This window comes from Desmodus rotundus, chromosome 3 (assembly GCF_022682495.2).
Source record: "Desmodus rotundus isolate HL8 chromosome 3, HLdesRot8A.1, whole genome shotgun sequence".
NCBI lineage: Eukaryota > Metazoa > Chordata > Mammalia > Chiroptera > Phyllostomidae > Desmodus > Desmodus rotundus.
In genome coordinates, this window is record NC_071389.1 from 108,970,745 (window position 1) to 108,991,344 (window position 20,600).

At 40.8% G+C, this 20,600-nt stretch overlaps 1 protein-coding gene across 5 annotated transcripts in view; it reads right to left on the reverse strand.

Annotated features, from left to right (window-relative positions):
• Positions 1-20,600, reverse strand: part of WASF3 (WASP family member 3) — a 152,127-nt gene that overhangs the window by 38,309 nt on the left and 93,218 nt on the right. For 4 of the 5 annotated variants that reach the window (XM_053920792.2, XM_053920791.2, XM_053920788.2 and 1 more), the window contains one exon: positions 1,742-1,884. In XM_053920792.2, coding sequence (XP_053776767.1) covers positions 1,742-1,874 — 133 coding nt within the window. In that variant the 5' untranslated portion in view covers positions 1,875-1,884. Of the gene's footprint in view, positions 1-1,741; positions 1,885-2,517; positions 2,554-20,600 lie in introns of those variants that run through there. The other variant, XM_053920790.2, reaches the window with a different exon arrangement.

Consider the following 20,600-nt stretch of genomic DNA (forward strand, 5'->3'; position numbering starts at 1 on the left):
AAATCAACAAACAGTAAGTGCTGGCGAGGTTGTGGAGAAAAGGGAACCCTATGCACTGTTGGTGCCAATGCAGACTGGTGCAGCCACTGTAGAATATGGAATTTCCTCAGAAAACTGAAAAGTTGAACTGCCTTGTGACCCAGCAATTCCACTGCTGGAATTATACCCTAAGAATCCTGAAACACTAGTTCAGAAGAGCCTATGCACCCCAATGTTCATAGCAGCACAATTTACAATAGCCAAGTGCTGGAAGCAACCTAAGTGCCCATTAGTAAATGAGTGGCTCAAAAAACAGTGGTACATTTACACAATGGAACACTATGCAGCAGAAAGGAAGAAGCAGCTCCTACCCTTGGTGACAGCATGGGTGGAACTGGAGAGCATTATGCTAAGTGAAGTAAGCCAGGCGGTGAAAGAAAAATACCACATGACTGTACCTATAAGTGGAACCTAATCAACAAAACAAACAAGTGAACAAAACAGAACCAGGGACATTGAAATAAAGAACAAACTGACAGTAACCAGAAGGGGGAGAAGGATAATGGGGGAAAGAAGGGAAAGGGTCATCAAGGAACATGTATAAAGGACCCATGGACAAAGCCAAAGGGAGGAAGGACTGAGGGTAGGAGGTGGGAGTGGGTGGGGTAGGGGAAAGTGGTGGAGAGAAAATAGAGACAACTGTACTTGAACAACAATAAAAAAATAATAAAATAAAATTAATGAGTAATAATACAGTATAGTTCTTTAAAAAAAATACTTATCTATCCATACTGTTTCTTCTTAAAAATAAAAAAAGTACTGTTTTTTAGGAAACATCCCCTGTGCTTGAGCCTACCACAGTGTGAAATTTCATGGAGGGTTTTCTAGTTATTAACAGAGTTTCTGAAAAATGTGACTTTGAAAACCTGTCACCCAAAATGCAGTGTAAACCAGCTAAACCAAAAAGGAGTGGGATGAAGTGAGAAAACAAGATGATATAAATGTAAAAGTTAGGGGGAAAAACATTGCAACTTTAAAGAGCTTTGAAGGAAAAAGCATTTTTCAAACCCATATTTGAGTCTTAAAACATGGAAGAGTCCTTGGGTATTTCATGTGAATATTCAAAATTAAAATAACAGAAAGCCTTTTTTCCCTTGTCTTGTAATTGCTTATATTTATATAACCTATGTATCTAATATATATGTAACAATCATATTTAACTTCAATTTGGAAGTCAGTAGTTGCATTTTAACTTTTAGTAGGTTAAAATTAGCAAATCTTAATGACTTTTTGGCTTTATTCTTTGATTTATTGGGAATATTATTCAATCAGCAAATATTTATTGAGCATCTGCTCTGGGCCAGGCGTATTACAGGTGTTAACTAGTTCTCAATTTACTGTATTTTAAATAAAACAGTTCTAAGTTTAACAAGATACTCCAAAATAATGTTAAAAAAACTAATTATATTATCCTAACTTTAGTAAGCTTTTAAAAATTATGTAACTCTGCTTCATATCACTCATTTGGTCTCATCTAATAATTTGTGAATTGGTCTATTATAACTTCATGTCTTCATCACATAAAGTTGGTATCACAAGACCAGTGAGGGCGACAGTTAATTTCACACTGGGACATGTAGGCTGCAACCTCATCTTTGGACAAGCACAAAACTACTGAATTGAAATCTATTTCCCAATGTTGAAATTAATAAAATGCCATTAGTATTCAGAAAAAACTTGTTCTAGAAAAGAGATGACTTACTCAGACTGCTTAGCTGGCGTATGATAGCAGCAAGGGTACTATTGGTTACACATTCAAGTTCACTGGTAATCCCTTCGGGCAGGGCACCCCGGCACAGATGCCGGGGTTCGATGTTCCTCTTCACTAAAGGCATGGCTCAAAATCTGAAAATTAAACAGACATTTTTTAAAAAAGGCTCAATGCACATTTTAACAAATCAAATTTTTATTCCTTTGAAAATTGATTCTCTTTAGCCCTGGCTGGTATGGCTCAGTGTATTGAGCACCAGCCTGCAAACCAAAGGGGCACCAGTTCGATTTCCAGTCAGGGCACATGAGGCAAACACACATTGATTTTTCTCTCCCTCTCTTTCTTCCTCCCTTCCCCTCTCTCTAAAGATAAATAAGTAAATTTTGAAAAAAAAAAACAGGAAAATTAATTATTTTCCAGGTATTTTCATTATCCTGACATTTCTACATGAAAGAATCAGCTAAATATGCAAAAGATGTTAAATAATTTAAACACATTTTATAGAGATCAAAGACAGATGTACAGTATAATCCTATTTTATAGGAAAATAATACATGCAAAATTTCCAGGTAAGCATGAATGAATGAATGCGTGCATTCTTACCTTCCCTCCCCCTCCACTGAAATGACGAGAGAGAGAAAAGGCACAAACCCACAAGGACAAGAGCTGGACACAAGAGCCCTAAAGCTGTGGGCATAGCTTGATCAAGTTAAGACACAAAAGACATATCTAGGCTGCAAATGGAGGGAGACAGGAAGTAAGCTCACCTGCGCCACAGAAGCACACCCACTCTCCCCCACAAGGTTCAGGAATAGATGTCAGGTATCTATGAAATGGGGGCTGGAGGGGCATGAAAACAGGACTGGCTTTCAAAAATCCATTTATGCATTCCTTCTCCCTTCTTGGTCTGGCCTTCCTCCACCTCACCCAACAGCATGTTTTACTCTCTGCAAAAGGTGAATTTGAGGATCGGGACTTGAGAAACTAGACACAGCTCAAGGTTGGGGTAGGCAATGCACTGAAACTAGGAGTATTAAATCAAAGTTTATTCCGAATGGTAAGATACAGTAGATAGGCTCCCCACCCCCATCTCCCTTCTCCACTTGGCTTCCAGAACACTAGAGGCTGCTTTTTACTCCCCACTGAATGAGACCAGAACATTCTTCCCTAGAAAAGGTTTGAAGAGAAAAAAATCTACAAACATTAACATTGGACCAGGATGTCCCCCTACTGAATTGCAACCAGGTAATCTCTCCCAATACAGAGTTTCCAGTCAGCTTTAATACCTTAGACTTAAATAAAAACAGACAGTGAAGGGTCACCAGATACTTTAGGAAAGTCTCCCACATTATCCTGGGAGTTGCTTTCACAGTTCTCCTCAAAAAGTACATTATAAATAAAATAAAACTTTCTGTTTAAGGAGGTATATGGAGTATCAAATCTTCTACTCATGCAACAAGTCTGCTCATACCCCAGTCGAAAATTCAGTGACTATCATTTTGTCAAGATTGTCATATTGCCCCATTTGCAGGAGCAGAAACACAGAAAAGCCTAGGACCTTGGTGACATGCCAGTAGTCAAACCAGCCCGAAATGAATTCCACCTGGAATTCTAGTTGTGGGAGACAGTAATACCATACTTGTTTAAGCCACTGTAGCTGGATTGTCTGTAACTTGATGTAAAACTTATTTCCACCTGGTACAATAACGGGACGGTCTACTGTACTTAAAGAGCCAGAACATGGTCAGCATATAATCAATTGCTTTTCTTTGCTTTTCTTCCTCCTGTTTTCATACCTTTGTTCATGCATCCAAGAAATACTTTTTGAGCACCTGTCATTCCCTGAAGCATATGAGGTGACAAGGACCCAATGTTGAGTGAAAACAAAGTACCCCAATGGAACTTTAGTGAGGAAGTGAGACATTTACCCAACCACACAGGTTAATGGACAGGGGGTTCTGAAACTGTGTGTGGGTGGAGTGGGGTATCTCTGAAGAACCACGGGTGGCCTCACTGTGTAGGTGACAGACTGAAATCTGAAGGGTGAATAAGGCCTAAATCACAAAGGGCCCTCGGCAGAGGCAGTATGGAGAATGACGCAGAAGAGAGCAAAAGTGGTGACAGGTATATTATGCAGTGTTTTCACTGACTATTTCTGCCTCATGTCCACTGAGGTGGTGGCTGAACACACTGACCATATTTGTGCATTTGAATACTATTGCATCTATTGTCTCAGGCGCACTGCCTAGGGCACATCACTTCCTGTGCTTCAGTTTCCTTCCTGTACCTACCTCACAGAGTGAGGAGTTACTGAGTTATTACCTCCATAATTACTTGAACAGAGCGTGGAACATAGTAACACTCAAAATTGCAACCAATTATATTAATTTTAACATATCTTACATTTTGTTATAATGTGAATTATTATTGTGATTATAGGAATAAAAAAAGAGCAGTTGACTGGTTGAAGATAAAGCTGAATCACGGAAAACAGCTAACACTGTTTACATTAAAATTATGTAAAAGAAGAGGTGCACACAAAGGAAGGAATGCGTAACACGAAAGTTCCAGATACATGCCTCTGGGTAAGAATTACTGTGTAAGATTTACTGTGAGTTGTCACTCTTTCTTGTAGAACCAATTAGAATACATATTAGGACGGTAACTAATCACAATACAATAAGCCAGAATTCTCTGTAAGGAAGAAAAAAGAAAATCATTAATAACCCTAATAAAAGCATAAAGGGTGGGAAAGAAAAATACTGAAAGGTGATCAGCAGGGACTCATTGCATGAAAACTAGAAGGAAATCAAGCAACAAAAATCATGATGTCCATAAAGCAGCACAGAGCGATCACAGGTCGGGAGTAGGGGGACACCTAAAGATGGCACAGAGAAGCTAATGAAGGGACAGACCACAGGGCCGGAATTCATCAGCAGTCTGCTTGTAACACTGGTTTGTGAGATGGGCGTAAGCATGAATTACCTTTTAAGTAATTTCTCAAAAGAAGGTTTTTTAACAGTTTGGCATAAACATGAGATTTAGGAGCTGAATGCTGATTGTGTATATAATATTCCCCCTTTCCACATTCATTTTGTCCAGGATGAAATGCCACCCTTTCCCCTTATTTTTAATCTTTGACATGCCCAGAAACATGCCGACACAGTATCTCCCAGCCTACCACCCACATTTCTTTATGCTCAGGATTATTCAGATAGATAGAATCTATTATACACATACACACAGAGGCCCTACCAGCATGCCCAAAACACATCTGAAGCTAGTAAATACCTTCTCCCCTCTCTCCTTGCCACGAGACATACTGTCATTATGGCACACCGGGAACTAGCATGTGCTGTTTTCCACACTGGGAGTCTAGAGAACGTTTACAGGATTTTCCTGAAGCTCTTAGTTAGAAATGCCTGCACCTTGTTCTGATGCCCACCCAAACCCCTGCCAAAGGCCCTCACCTATCTGACAACCCTTCCCAAGCCACAGCTGATTATATGCTAGGCACTGGGGTGCTCCATGAATTAATTCATGGCAGCCTTGCTGAGAGTGCTGATCTGGAGACTTGCTGAAGATGTCATACGAGTGCAAAAGGAAAAGCTTAACTCTATACAGGTATGTGAACCATGTCTACTTTCTGGATTCTGATGCTTTCACATCTGGGGCCCTCTGACCCAGCAGGAGCTGGCACTCTCGGGACTGGCCAATTCCATGAGCTAGTAAACAACTCCTAAGAGCTGGCTTTTCATATGCAAACCTACCAGTTTGGAGCCACATCCCTACCACCTTCTCTGTGTGACTCACACTCAGGGCCACTATCCCCATACCTAATCGTGCAGGGCCAGGTACCAGACAACTAAAGACAACATCACGCCTGCTGAAATTATTCAAGCCAGCTGGTCCTAAACCTGCTTAACCTCCCTCACCTATTCTTCACGCCCTAGTCGTAGTCCCTACCCCCACCGACAACCTGGTGCTTCCTCATGTGCCCTACATACACATGTCTATTCAGCGCAGGCTTCACTTGAGCACTTGGTCTGCCGTAGTATTTCAGCTATGGCTAATTAAGCCTAGCCTTCATTTCTTGCTATCATGATACCTTTATTTGGAGTTCCCACACTTGCCAATATACAGAGAGAGGACAGGCTACTGTCTTTACAATTTTAGAAACTGCTTTAGGACCTTATAGCTCCTTTTAAAAGTTCTGGTTACCTAGTAATGACTTTTATGGCTTTCTGATTCAGTGTGTAGTACTCTATCTAACAGATGTATTTTTTTCCCATACAGCCTTTATTTTAATCTGATATTAATCTGAATAAGTTGAACAACAAAGAATAGCTAGAGGAGAAAATGTTGGGTCAGTCATTAGTCTTGAAAATGCTTTGCAGAAACAAAAACAAACATGTAATAAACTAACCCAAACAGTCACCAATGACAAGTATGCCTCTCGATTACTTCATTGGAAGACCTATGACCCATCCAAATCACTATTTGAAGTCATTCCATAGGGTAAGAAAAAAAAATCAAAGACTGCTAATCAAATTTTAAAGATTAGAGGTTATATAAGGTGTTACTGTTAAAACCTATAGTTTGTACAACTTTTCTGGGAAATGTTTCAATTTAGAGACACACAACCTGGTTCACATAACTGTGAACTAGATTCCAGACAGCTAAAACCAGGCCACTCCTTCCCTAGGAATTTGAAAGTGGGGCCATGGTATCCAGCCTAGGGGCCGCTCTCTTGAACAACAGAGTGGTAATTCTTCTACCACATGAAATGGAGGTTGACAAAGTTAGTCAGCAGCACGAAATTAGAAAGAAATAACTGAAACTGACATAGATGAGAGAAAGACAAGGGCTCCCCGGTGGCCTTGCCTAATCTCCCTCAGACTGCACAGTGGACTAGGAGAACCTTCTCCCCTCTCCCCTTCATCGAGGGTCAGACAGACTCACATCACAGTTGGACAGCTCTCCCAGCCTTTTCTAGCACTCTGTTTCCTCTCACACAGGCAGTCCCCTAATCGAATCTTTATAGGTGTAATCCACCTTGGTGTCTGTTTTTCAAAGCACCCAGACTAATTCAGGTGGCAAGGAATGCTATGACAATAAAGATTGTAAGATGGGACTCAGATCTGCTCTGTACCACTCCACAGGTTGACATGGATGCCATCCTAAACACAGGCAATGAATAGATAATCCTGTCACAAGGTCATGTTCAATTGTCAAAGATTTCACTGTTAAGTGACTTGGAAGATGTCCTGGTGGAGGGAAATGCCGTGACATGCATAATGATGCAGGCACTTGGACAACACAGAAAGGAAAACACCTACAGAAACAGCAGAGCTGGCTTGTTACTGCCAGGCTGCACAAGATAATGAGATACTGGAAGCTGTTAACAAGCAGTTAATAGCTAAGTGTGAGAAACTCAGAGCCCTCTTGCTGGGTACAAAGTGGTCCTCATCATGCCCTGCAATGGAACTGTAGGCTGAGGACCCAATTATGAGAGTTACAGAACTCAGGACATTGAACGTTCAGTCAAAGCAGGACTCTAATACGCCAGGCCACGGCAAAGAGAACCTGCAGTCCTGAAAACTGGATCAGGGACTTCTGGTGGGCGCCGATGGTGATGTTGATCCAGACACCTCCCACCACCATGCCAGGACCCTCTGGAGTGGTTAGCACACTAGTGAGCTGGAAGATGCTGCAGAGGCCTCTCTCCACAAATCAGTGCTAACTGTACATGCCTCTTCCCAGATGCCTCGTTGATAACCAGCGCTGGACCTGATGAAGGAGGCAAAAGATTGACAACATCATGCTGACTTCATGGAAGGAGCAAGTGGTGGGCACCTAACACATTGGAGGCCTGGGTAAGACACATGCTCCTTGGTGTGGAAGATAAACCCTGTGATGGTGCAGAGTCTGACAACTACAGTGAAGTTTCCAGGGGCCCGGTGGTCAGAGGCACACTGGGATATCCCCTCCTAAGTAAAAAACATATCTTGCATCCATCACCATGAAGAAGGAAGCACACTGCATGTTAGGTGGGGTCCCAGAACACTGCTCTGACCCACAGACAGGGTAACATGGCAGCTGCTAATTTTGAGAGGTTGAGAGCAAGAAAGGACTCTGCAGTGGGGCCAAGCAGTGGTGTGAGCAGCCTGGCTGCTTAGGCTGTATGACCAGTGGACCCTGGATGGTGCAGAGTTGTCAGTGTTGGGAAAAGACATGGGATGGGGCCCATGGCAAGCTCCACAGGAAGAATGAAACACATGCCCCTGGGATTCTGAAGTAAGGCCATGTCATTGAAGCAGAGATTTATATACCTTTTGAAAGAGCTCTTGATGCATTCCCGGGCCCGGGTAGAGACCATGGAACACAAGGGACCAGATGTACAAGGCTCCCCATTATGAGATGAGTTTGCCAGCCAAGTTACTAAGTTGAGCAGCAGCATATACCATGACATGGAAACTGTACATCCCAGATCGAACCACAGCACAAGGCTCAAATGAGTCATAGGAGCAGAAAACACAGACCTCTAAGTCAGCCACCAGGGCTGCTTGTGCCCGCCACGCCCTGTACCAACAGCGAAAAAATGGCTTGTATATCCAGTCGAGCATAGTTCATAGGTCGGCTTGACACAGGGGTGCAAGCCAAAAATGAACCAGAACTGATTAGAACAATATTCAGCGTGACCCTCAATGACAGTGGAGAGGAAAATGTGCTTCATGGGTGGGGCTGTGAACAGCCCACAAGTTCATTCAGCCTGCTTTGTACGGACTGAGAAGTAGCCTGAGCTGAAAAGATACACAGGGAGCCATCAACAGCCTGGTTATGTGGGGAGGAAACCTGGGAGTGGGAATAGAGTGAAACCTTTTCCATCACATGCAAACCCCCACTGCAAGGCATCCCACCACAAAAGCAGCAGCGGACAGAGAGAAGATAAGAGTCACCAGCCTGCAGCTCTGGTTCCCCCAAAACTGGCCCAATGGGATCCCGTATGTCACCACATCTGACCAGGGCCCACTTCACAGTGCAGGAGTCAGGAGTGGGCGTGTCATGGTGAGTGAGATCACACACCACACCACTCAGAGGTGGACAGCCTTCTCAGAGCACACTGAAGCACCAGCTCAAGAGAAACTCTGAAGGGATGGGTGCCTTCATGCGGTCTGACCATGACGTCAGACTTCTATCTGGCACTGTCCCCAAGGACACTTCGGTCTAGGAGCCAAGGGGCAGACGCACGAGTGGCCCCACTTATCAGTGCCAGCCACCCCTCCTCCAGGAGCCTGTGCTTCATCCCTTCCCACCAGGCTCTGCAGGGCTGGGCGTCCAGTCAGAAAAGGAACTCTTGCCAGCAGCAAAGCCAAGGTCCCACTGATCTGCAAGTTCCAGTTTTGGGTGGTACTCTGGGCTCATTCTGCTTGGGAACAGAAAGTGAAGACAAGTCCCCGTACTTTCAGAGGAAGCTGACTGTGACCAGCAGGAGGATGGTGGGCTGCATGTACAAGAGGCCAGAAAGGAGAGTGTGTGAAACCAGCTGGCCCATTTGGGATCCTTGTACGTGTGAGCCCATCTTGGCCATCTGCTTCAGAGAGGATCCGATAACTTACTGACCTCCAACACTCAGTGTGCTAATTCTGTGTGGGCATGAGTGTACATACGTGTGTGCTGTATCTGCAGACCTGCAGACACTTCCTGGAGGGCTGCACTTATTGTAAACAGCACTTCTCACAGTAGGGATTGGTTCTCTGCACCCTGTTTTATGAATCCCCTTATAGTGCAATTTTGTGTTTGCTTCTACTGAGACCCTAGCACAGCAAGAAAAACCAAGTTCTCACTGGAGAGTTTGGGTTTCTTTCTTACTAGTGAAGCCCCAGGCAGGTGAGACAAGCTATTTTGCAGGGTTGGTGAGCAGTTTTTCTATTTAACTTTTAAGGAATCTGACAAACCTGTAAAAATACCAGCATGTACTCAGAGGACTCAGTTCTAGGTCATTCCTGAGGCTGGCCTGAGGCACATTCCTACCTCACAACGGCAGGGAAATGAGCCCCTTGCATCGGCTTCAGTGTCCAGCCCGTTTCAGCTCCCTGAGCTTCTCAAACCCATGGAGGAGTCACCAATTCGTTAGCATGGTGATGTTTTTAAAATGATGGAAATGTGGACACACTTGTTACACTTTATCCAGCACTTGTATGTGTTCATAGCAACTAGTGGGGCTAATTTCACTGCACAGTGTCACTTGTGAGGGATCTCTTCAGAACCCCTAGCCGCTGCCGACTCTTCATTACTGTAACTCACCACACTTCACTGTCCCCATAACCCTCCTTAATGTAGTCTTCACTTGTATTTTGAATGATAAAGTGACACTTACCAACGGTTGGCTAGGTACCGAGAAACACAAAAAAGGAGAATAAAGTGACCAGCAGAGAATGACATAGATAAAGTATTACAGAAAATACAGCGGAAGTGTACACTCAACTCTGATTTATTTATTACCTAATCAAATTAACCCCATGAGTCCCTGTGTATACTAATGACATCTTCCTTACCTTCTTTACAGGGTGTTGGGAGGCTCACATAAAAATATGTGCTGGGCCAAAAAACAAAACAAAACAAAACAAACCCTAAGATTCTAATGATATGACTTTATTTTTAATATCACAGTCATTGCTAAAGTATAATACTTAATGTTTTCTAATTTTATTTATTGTACAATTATCCTTAACCTGAATTTTTCTGAAATTTTACTTATGCAACTAAATGCCCGAGCACTGACACTTGACTTCTCCAAACAGTGCTCTTTGAATTAAGTCAAAATGATTAAAGAATTTAAAAACTCCTATCAAGTGTGTTTTCTACTTTAAGGCAACTATTTACCTTCCAATACCTTATTTAACCTCTTTTTTAAAAAAAAGATTTTTTTCTTTCTTTCTCCCTTATTTATTTATTTTTAGAGAGAGGGGGAAGGAGGGAGAAAGAAAGGGAGGGAAACATCAATGTGTGCTTGCCTTTCAGGAACCCCCCACCGGGGACCCAGCCCACAACCCAGGCATGTGCCCTGACTGGGAATCGCACCCCTGACACTGGTTCACAGGCCGGCACTCAATCCACTGAGCCACACCAGCGAGGGCTAACCTCTTTTTAAAAATTCCATATACTAAAACTGTTAAGTTTTCCTATACCATGATTAATTGAATTTTTTCCTAAAAAAAAATAAAACTATAGAAGTGATTCAATGAATGTCTGAAACAGTATGAAGTTCTCTGAATGTCCCTTTCCCTATCCACACCTGTCCACAATAACCATCTGGAAGGTCTCTCTGGGATGAGTGGTCATCTTAGCAATCCAAGTAACTGGTGGATTTTTCCAGATCTTTTACTGGTACCAATTTTCAGTTTAATTTCATTGTGTTTCGAGGACATGCTGTGTCTGATTTTAATTCTCTTAAATTTGTTCAAATTTGTTTTATGGCCCAGAAAATGGTTTATTTTGTAAATGTTCCACGTGAACTTCAGAAGAATGTGTGTTCAGCTGTAATAACTGACAACGTTGTGACCTTATCCTTAACTGACATTTTCTACTTTTATTCTATGAATTATTGAGAAGTGTTGAGGCTAACAACAATAACTGTGGATCTGTCAAGTTCTCCCTTGAGTTCTATTAATTTCTGCTTGTGCATTTTGAAGGTCTGTTGTTGAATGTACACACACATTTAAGATTATTATGTCTCCTTGGTGAAATGATCCCATTGTCATTATGTGATGGTTCATTGCCACTGCTAATAATCACTGTCCCAAAGCCTACTTTGACCAGTGTTTCTACAGTACAACTTTCCCTTTTAATTTTAACCTTCTGGCTTTATATTTAGGTTTATTTTAGGCAGTTGGGTCTTGCTTTTTTATTCAATCTGACATTCTCTGACTTTCAGTTGGTGTGTTCAGATCACTGACTTCAAGGTAATTGTTGATATGGTAGAATTTAATGGCTTTTCTGTTTGTCCCATCTGCTTTTTGCTCCATTTTGCCTTCTTTAATTATTTTTATATCACTTAGTCTTCACCATTATTTTATTCACTTAGTCTTAACTTGTTTTTAGCGATTGCCCCAGGTCTTACTATATATGTTTACAATATCACCAACTACCTTCAAATACTAAAATACTTCATATTGTGCAAACGCTGTAACTTTAGAAGAGTGTATTTGTTTTCTCCCTTCCATGCTTTGTCCTGTATTGTCATATATTTTATGTATGTAATAAACCCCAAAATACGTTGTTACTCTTTTTACTCTTGATAGTCAACTCCCTAAAAATAAGGGGAAAATAAGATGTTTACATTTAGCCTCATGTTTACTATGCCAGGGTCTCTTCACTTCTTCGTGTAGAGCCAAATTGCTATCTAGTACTCCTTCCGCCTAAAGAACTTCTTTTAACATTTCTTACTGTACAGAACTCCCTTCTGCTTCAGTTTGTCTGAAAAAGTCTTTATTTTTTAAGATACTTTTGCTGGGTATACAACTCTGTATTGACAGGATTTCAGCACTTTTTTCCTCCCCTTGTCTGTTGGTACTTTAAAGATATTATTGTATTTCACTGTTATTCTTATCTTTGGTCCTCTGTTTGTAATGTTTCTTTTCACCAAGACTTCCCTCTTTATCTTTGGTATTTCAGTAGCCTGGTTCTGGTGTTTCTAGAATTTGAGAAGGGGACAAGTCCCATTTTGTTTATCTTGCTTGGGGTTCTTTGAGATTCTTGTGTCTGATGGTATTTCATTAATTTGTTTGTGTATGTGTGTGTGCTTCCATTAATTTTGAATAATCCTTAGCAATGTCTCTTCAAGTATCTTTTCTGGACAGTACTTGCTCTCTTTTCCTTTTAGGTTTTCAATCACATGTATGTTAGGCCAGTAATACTGTTCCACATCTCGGGTGTTCTGTTCTCTCCTCCCTTTTTCCTCTGTTTGTAAAATAATAGGAATATATGTATTTACATTGCTCCCTGGTTCCTTGTACAGAGTTTTTAAAACACTTGCAATTTCCTAAGTGATAAGACCACTAAGTGCATCTTTTGATCGAATATTTGGTCTTTGACCCCAGCTCCTAACACCAAGCTATATATTCCTTAGAAATTCTAGGTGACTCTTGGTGAGTTCCTGGATGGTGGCTGGTCACCAGAAAGACCGAACCATGATTAGAAGCTTGAAACTTCCAGCCCACCCTCTGTTGTCTGGAGAGGGCAGAGGGGCTGGAAATTGAGTTAATAATTGATCATGCCTACATAATGAAATCTCCACAGAAATCCCTAAAGTATGGGTTTCAGAGAGCTTACAGGTTGGTGAACACGTCCACATACTGGGAAGGTGGTGCAGCCCAACTCCACAGGGACAGAAGCTCCTGCACTGGGACCCTTCCAGACCTCATCCTATATACTTCTTCATCTGGCTATTCACCTCTATCCTTTGTGATATCCTTTATTATATAGTAAACTGGTAAATATAAGTATTTCCCTGAGTTCTGGAGCTGTTCTAGCAAATGATCAAATCCAAAAGGGGATTATGGAAACCTGATTTATAGCAGGTTGATCTAAAGATCTGGTGACAATCTTGGACTTTCGACTGGCAACTGAAGTGAGCACAGTTTTGTGGGACTGCGCCCTTAACCGGTAGGGTCTGCCCTATTTCCAGTTAGAGTCAGAACGGAACTGAATTATAGGACACCCAGCTGGTGGTGCAGAGATTTGCTCAATGTGGTGTCAGAAATGATGTGCATGTAGTAGAGAATTGCGAGTAGAAGAGAAACGCAGAAGGGATGTCGTTTTCCCCTACCCACTCTGCTTTTCTTTCCCTGCCTCTTGTTTCTTTTTATGTTCTGTTGACTTAATCTTCAATTACCTGTTTCTTCCTCAGCTTTGTCCAGTTTGCTAACAAACTCAACCTAACTTATTTTTCTTCCCAACAGTTTCCATTTAACTTCTTATTTTTAAGTTTCCAATTCTCTGTTGATATTCTCTATGGCTTAATGCATGTTGTCCACCTTTTGTTCTACATCCTTTATACATTAACCATAGTTACTTTAAGGTCCCTGTCTGGTAGTTCCCACATCTGGGTTATCCCTGAGTCTGTTCCTGTTGATTGCTTTATCTACTGTCAATGGGTTGTTTCTCGCCTTTTTTTGTATCTTTTCTTTTTTTTTTCTTTCTGAATGCTAGGCACCATTTGTAGAACAGTAGCAACTGACGCAATGTATTTCCACCTGAAAATGGGTTGCATGGACTCCTGGTATGACATTAGTACTGGGGACTTTGTCAACCTACTCAGTGGTTTAACAGATCTGTTGCTGTGATTACATCACTGCAAAGGGCTGTTACCTGGTGCCAGGTGTGGGGTATGGAATGCCAGATTTTTCTTAGCATTCTTGCTCCACCCTGCAGTCCCTTCACATTTGTGTCACAAAGTAACCCTCCCCCCTTTTCCTTCCAGCAGAGGACTGCTGTTCATGCAGAGGACAGCAGAGGTACAAGGTTCATGGTAGGGACAGAGGAAGTTCCAGTTCTCCTGGTCCAGACTTAATCTGTGGACCTGTACCTCAGCATGTGACCTCCTCACCATCTGTGTCTCTCTTCCCTATGACAGCTAAACTCTGCCTTGTATTTGTCCGTGTCTCAGGCACGAGTTTTCTGCCTCTGATCAGCAGAGGCAAAATTCTGCTTTGTATCAGTTACAGATCATGGGCCTGAGAGGTTGTCCTTCTCCTGCTTTTGCTACCATGCTTTGCCTCAGAAGCAGAGGATCTTTGCTGGTTACCAAAGGCAGGACGAAGGGTTTCCTAGCCCTCCACCAGAAGCAGTAAATATCCACCTGGATCCTGGCGGATATTTAAGCTGCCCTCCCAGGAACTTTAGTGTCACAGAAGAATCTGAGGAAGCAGATGCTACTTGGTGCCTGTCCCCAAGTATGAGTACCTCCTATGCAGCTGTACCACCAAAGTGGTTCTCTCTAGTCTCCAGGGTTGCCTCTAGTCTTTCTTATGAGTGCCTAGTGGAGGTCTGAGATAAACAGCTGTGAGTGTGACCTCCCCTTGTCTCTGGGCTCCCAATATACTAAACTGATGTGTTAATTCACATGTAACCTGATAGAACACATTTTACCTACTCCTGTGGTGGTTATCTGTTCTTCCTTCCCATGCTCTGGTAAACAAAACGGCTCAAGTGTCCTGTCTCTCCTCAGAGGGCTTGTTACTCTTTAGAAGTCAAGAAAAGTTATTCCTTTTAGATTGTCGGGCTTTGTCTCTTTCTTACTGATGGAAGCAATGTTCTCTGGTAATTTTTTATTTCCCACTTGGAAGAGAAACTGCCATCACAGTAAGAACAAGAATACATCAGCTTCTTGTTAAGACTTTAAACTGCTAACTATATTCACAAAGGAGAAAAGGAAGAAAACTGATGTTGTTAATGATTGAACATTTGAGCAAACTATTTTCGAAAGAAAATACTACTACTACTATATTAGTACAGATAATAGCTAGCTTTCATGCACAGAATATACTGCAATGGGCAGCATAAATTAAACTGAAACTTGTAACTGTGATCATTCGCTAGTTTATATTGTGGAAGAGTTGATGGGATGCAGAATATCTCTCCTGCCCTCTATCCCTCCCAATATTGAACTGTTTCAGCACTTGACCATCTGCCATGAGTTGTTAACTCTGACTATAAAAACAATAAGCTGGTCTACATTTCCAAGGTTCTACTTATAAAAGATTTTTTTCTTTTATTTTTTTCCCATTCTTATTGTTGTTCAAGTACAGTTGTCTTCATTTCCCCCCAAAACTCCCCCCTACACCACCCATCCCCACCTCCCATCCTTGATCTTACTCCTCTTTGGCTTGGTCCATGTGTCCATTATACATATTCATTCATGACCCTTCCCCCTTTTCCCCATTATCCCCTACTACCTTTGCTCTGGTCAGTTTGTTCTTTATTTCAAAGTCGCTGGTTATCTTTTGCTTGCTTGTTTGGTTTATTGATTAGGTTCCACTAATAGACCAGATCATATGGTATTTGTCTTTTACCACCTAGCTTATTTCACTTAGCATAATGCTCTCCAGTTCCATCCATGCTGTCGCAAAGTGTAGTAGCTACTTCTTACTTTCAGTTGCATAGTATTCCATTGTGAAATATACCAGTTTTTCGATCCACTCATTTACTGATGGGCACTTAGGTTGCTTCCAGCACGTGGCTATCGTAAATTGTGCTGCTATGAACATTAGAGTGAATAGGTTCTTTTGAATTGGTGTTTCAGGATTCTTAGGGTATGGTCCCAGCCATGGAATTGCCAGGTCAAAAGGCAGGTCCATTTTTAGTTTTCTGAGGAAATTCCATACTGTTTTCCCCAGTGGCTGCACCAGTCTGCATTCCCACCAACAGTGCACTAGGGTTCCCTTTTCTGCACAACCTCACCAGCACTCGCTGATTGTTGATTTGTTTATGATGGCCATTCTGACTGGTGTGAAGTGGTATCTCATTGTGGTTTTAATTTGCCTCTCTCTGATGGCTAGTGATGCTGAGCATCCTTTCATATGCCTCTGGGCCCTCTGTATGTCCTCCTTGGAGAATTGTCTGTTCAGGTCCTTTGCCCATTTTTTAATTGGGTTGTTTGTCTTTCTCAAGTAGAGTTGTGTGAGTTCTTTATATATTTGGCAGATCAAACCTTTGTCCAAGGTATCCCCTGTAAATATACCTTCCCATATGGTTGGTTCCCTTTTCATTTTGCTGATGTTTTCTTTAGCCATGCAGAAGCTTTTCATTTTGATAAAGTCCCATTTGTTTATTCTTTCTTTTATGTCCCTTGCTCTAGGGGACACATCAGTGAAAATACTGCTCTGTGGAAGACCTGAGACTTTCCTGCCTATGTTTTCCTCTAGGGCTTTTATGGTGTCCTGACTTACATTTAAGTCTTTCATCCATCTTGAATTTATTTTTATGTATGATGTAAGTCAGTGGTTGAGTTTCATCCAGGGGTCCAGATCTCCCAAAACTTTGTTGAAGAGGCTATTTTCACTCCATTTTATGCTTCTGCCTCCCTTTGTTGAATATTAATTGACTGTAGAGACTTGGTTTGTTTCTGGGTCTCTATTCTGTTCCATTGATCTATGTATATGTTCTTACACAAGTACCAGACTGTTTTGATTACAGTGGCATTGTAATATAGTTTGATATCAGGTGTGGTGATCCCTCCTACTTTTGTCTTCTTTCTCAGTATTGCTGCGGCTCTTTGGGGTTGTTTATGGTTCCATATAAGTTTTTGAAATTTTTCTTCTATATCTGTGAAATATGTCACTGGTATTTTACAGGTATTATTTGAATCTATAAATTGCTTTCAGTAGTATGGACATTGTGATGTTAATTCTTCCAACCCATGAACACAATATATGTTTCCATTTATTTCTGTCTTCCTTAATTTCTTTCTTTGGTGTTCTGTAGTTTTCTGAGTACAGGTCTTTTACCTCCTTGGTTACATTTATTCCTGGGTACTTTATTTTTCTTGTTGCTATATCAAATGAGATTTTTTTCCTGATTTCTGTTTCTGGTATTTCATTGTTGGTGTGCAAAACTGCCCTAGATTTCTGAATTTGTATCCCACTTTTCTGACAAATTCACTTATTAAGTTGACCAGCTTTTTGATGGAGTCTATATGGTTTTCTATATACACTATTATGTCATCTGCTTCCTCCTTTCCAATTTGGATGACTTTTATTTCTTTTTCTTGTCTGATCACTACGGCTACTAGTACTTCCAATACTATGTTGAATAGAAGTGGTGAAAGAGGACATCTTTGTCTTGTTCCTGGTCTTAGGGAGAAAGCTTTTAGTTTTTGCCTGCTGAGTATGATGATGGGTGTAGGTTTCTCATATATGACCTTTATTATGTTGAGATATGCTCCCTCTACCCCCATTTTGCTGAGTGTTTCTATCATAAATGGATGCTGTACTTTACCAAATGCTTTTTCACATCTACTGATATGATCATGCGATTTTTGTCTTTCCTTTCATTTATGTGGTTTATTATGGTTATTGATTTGCGAATATTGTACCATCCTTGAATCCCTGGGATAAATCCCATTTGATCATGGTGTTTGATCTTTTTCATGTATTCCTGAATGCAGTTTGCCAATATTTTGATGAGGATTTTAGTGTCTATATTCATCAGCAATATTGGCCTGTAGTTTTCTTTCTTTGTTGTGTCTTTATCTGGTTTGGGGATTATGATGATGCTGGCTTTGTAAAAAGAGTTTAAGAGTCTTCTTTCTTCTTGGATTTTTTGAGTAGTCTGTAAAAGATAGTGGTTAGCTCTTCCTTAAATGTTTTGTAAAAATTTCCTGTGAAATCTTCTAGCCCAGGGCTTTTGTGTGCCAGGAGTTTTTTGATTACTGCTTCAATTTTGCCATCTGTTATCAGTCTATTCAGGCTTTCTGCTTCTTCTTCATTCAGTTATGGAGGATTATATTTTTCTAGAAATTTGGCCATTTCACCCAGGCTTTCAAATTTCATGGCATATGGTTGTTCATAGTAATTTCTTATAATCCTTTGTATCTCTGTTGCAATCTCCCCTCTTTCATTTCTGATTTTGTTGATTTGGGTCTTCTATCCTTTTTTCTTCATGAGTCTCCTTAAAGGCTTGTCAATTTTGTTTATCTTTAAAAAAAAAAAAACAGCTCCTGGATTTATGGATCCTTACAACTGTTCTTTTAGTCTCTATGTCATTTAATTCTGCTCTGATCTTGGTTATTTCCTTCCTTCTACTTGCTCTGGGCTTTGTTTGTTGTTGTTCCTCCAGTTCTTGTAGATGTAGGGTTAGGTTGTTTATTTGAAATGTCTATCTTTTTTTAGGTAGGCCTGTATCATTATGAACTTCCTTCTCAGGACAGTCTTTGGTGTGTCCCATTGATTTTGGACTGTTGTGTGTTCTTTTTGTTTCCAGAAACCTTTTGATTTCTTCCTTGATCTCAATCTTAAACCATTCATTGTTTAATAGCATGCTATTCAATCTCCATGAATTTGAGTGTTTTTTAGTTTTTTTTTCCATGAGGGTGCCTTCTAGTTTCAGGCCCTTGTGCTCTGAGAAGATGCTTGATATGATTTCAATTTTCTTGAATTTGTTGAGGCTTGTTTTGTGTCCTATCATGTGGTCTATCTTTGAAAACGTTCCATGTGCATTTAAGAAGTGTGTACTTTGCTTCTTTGGGATTAAAGATTCTATATATATCAATTAACTCCATTTGATCTAGGGCCTTGTTTAATGCTGCAATATCCTTGTTAACATTTTGTTTCGACAATCTATCCATTGTTGACAGCGGGATGTTAAAATCCCCTAGCATTACTGTGTTGCTGTCAAGATCTTTCGTTAAGTCCTCCAAGATTTTCCTTATAATATATGGGTGCTCCTAGGTTTTGTGCATATATGCTGACAATGTTTATTTCTTCTTGGATTCTTCCCTTGAGTGTTATGAAGTGTCCATCTGGGTCTCCTTTTATGGCCTTTGTTTTGAAGTCTATTTTGTCTGATGTAAGTATTATTACCCTGGTTTTTTTTTTCCCCTGCCCATTTGCTGGGAATATTATTTTCCAACCCTTCACTTTCAGTCTGCGTAGGTCTTTTGTTCTGAGATGGGTCTCTTGTAGGCAGCATATGTGTGGGTCATGTTTTCTTACCCATTCAGCTACCCTATGTCTTTTGATTGGAGAATTTAATCCATTTACACTTAAGGTTATTACTGATAGGTACTTATTCATTGCCATTTTACGTTCTTGGTTCCTCTGTTCCTCTCTCTTTCACTCTTTTTCTTCCTTTTCTTAAAGTAGTCCCTTTAGCATATCTTGCAATGCTGGTTTGGAGGAGGTGTATTCTTTCAGTCTTCTTTTGTGTGGGAAACTCCTTATTTCACCATCCATTTTAACTGACATCCTTGCTGGATAGAGTAGTCTTGATTGCAGGCCTTTGTTTTTCATTACTTGGAATATTTCTTGCCATTCCTTTCTGGCTTGTAGTGTTTCCATTGAGAAGTCAGCTGACAGCCTTTTCAGGGCTCCCTTGTATATTACTACCTGTTTTTCCCTTGCTGCCTTTATGATTCTGTTTGTCTTTAAATTTTGCCATTTTAACTATGATTTATCTTGGAGTGGGTCTCTTTGAGTTCATTTTGATTTGGACCCTCTGTGCTTCCTGGACTTGCAATGACTTTTTTTTCTTATCAAATTAGGGAAGTTTTTCATAATTACTTTCAAACAGGTTTTCTATCCCTTGCTCCTTTTCTTCTCTTTCTGATACCCTACTATACAGATATCATTCTATTTCATGTTGTTGTGCATTTCCCTTAACTCCTCTTCGTTCTTTCTGAGTCTTTTTTCCTTTTCTTACTCTTTCTGGGAGTTTTTTTTTTTTTTTTACCTGTATCCTCCATCTTGCTGATTCAATCCTCTGCTTCATCAAGTCTGCTTTTCATTCCTTCTACTGTGTTCTTCAATTCAGAGATTGTATTCTTCATTTCCTCTTGGCTCTTGTTGATAGTATCTATGTCCTCCTTCATGCTGGTGTAATTCATAAGTTCATTGTAGCTTCCTTGTTGTTTAAGGTAATTCTCACTTTGCTCATTGAGCTTCCTTATAACCATTGTTTTGAACTCTATCTGATAAATGACTTGCCTCTATTTCATTTAGCATTCTTTTTGAGGATTCCTCCTTTCCTTTCATTTAGGGGTTATTACTTTGTCTTCCCATTATTTGTGAGACTCTTCTTGTTAGTCTCTGCTTCTTAAGTTTATCTGTTTTGACTCCCTGAGGCTGTGGTG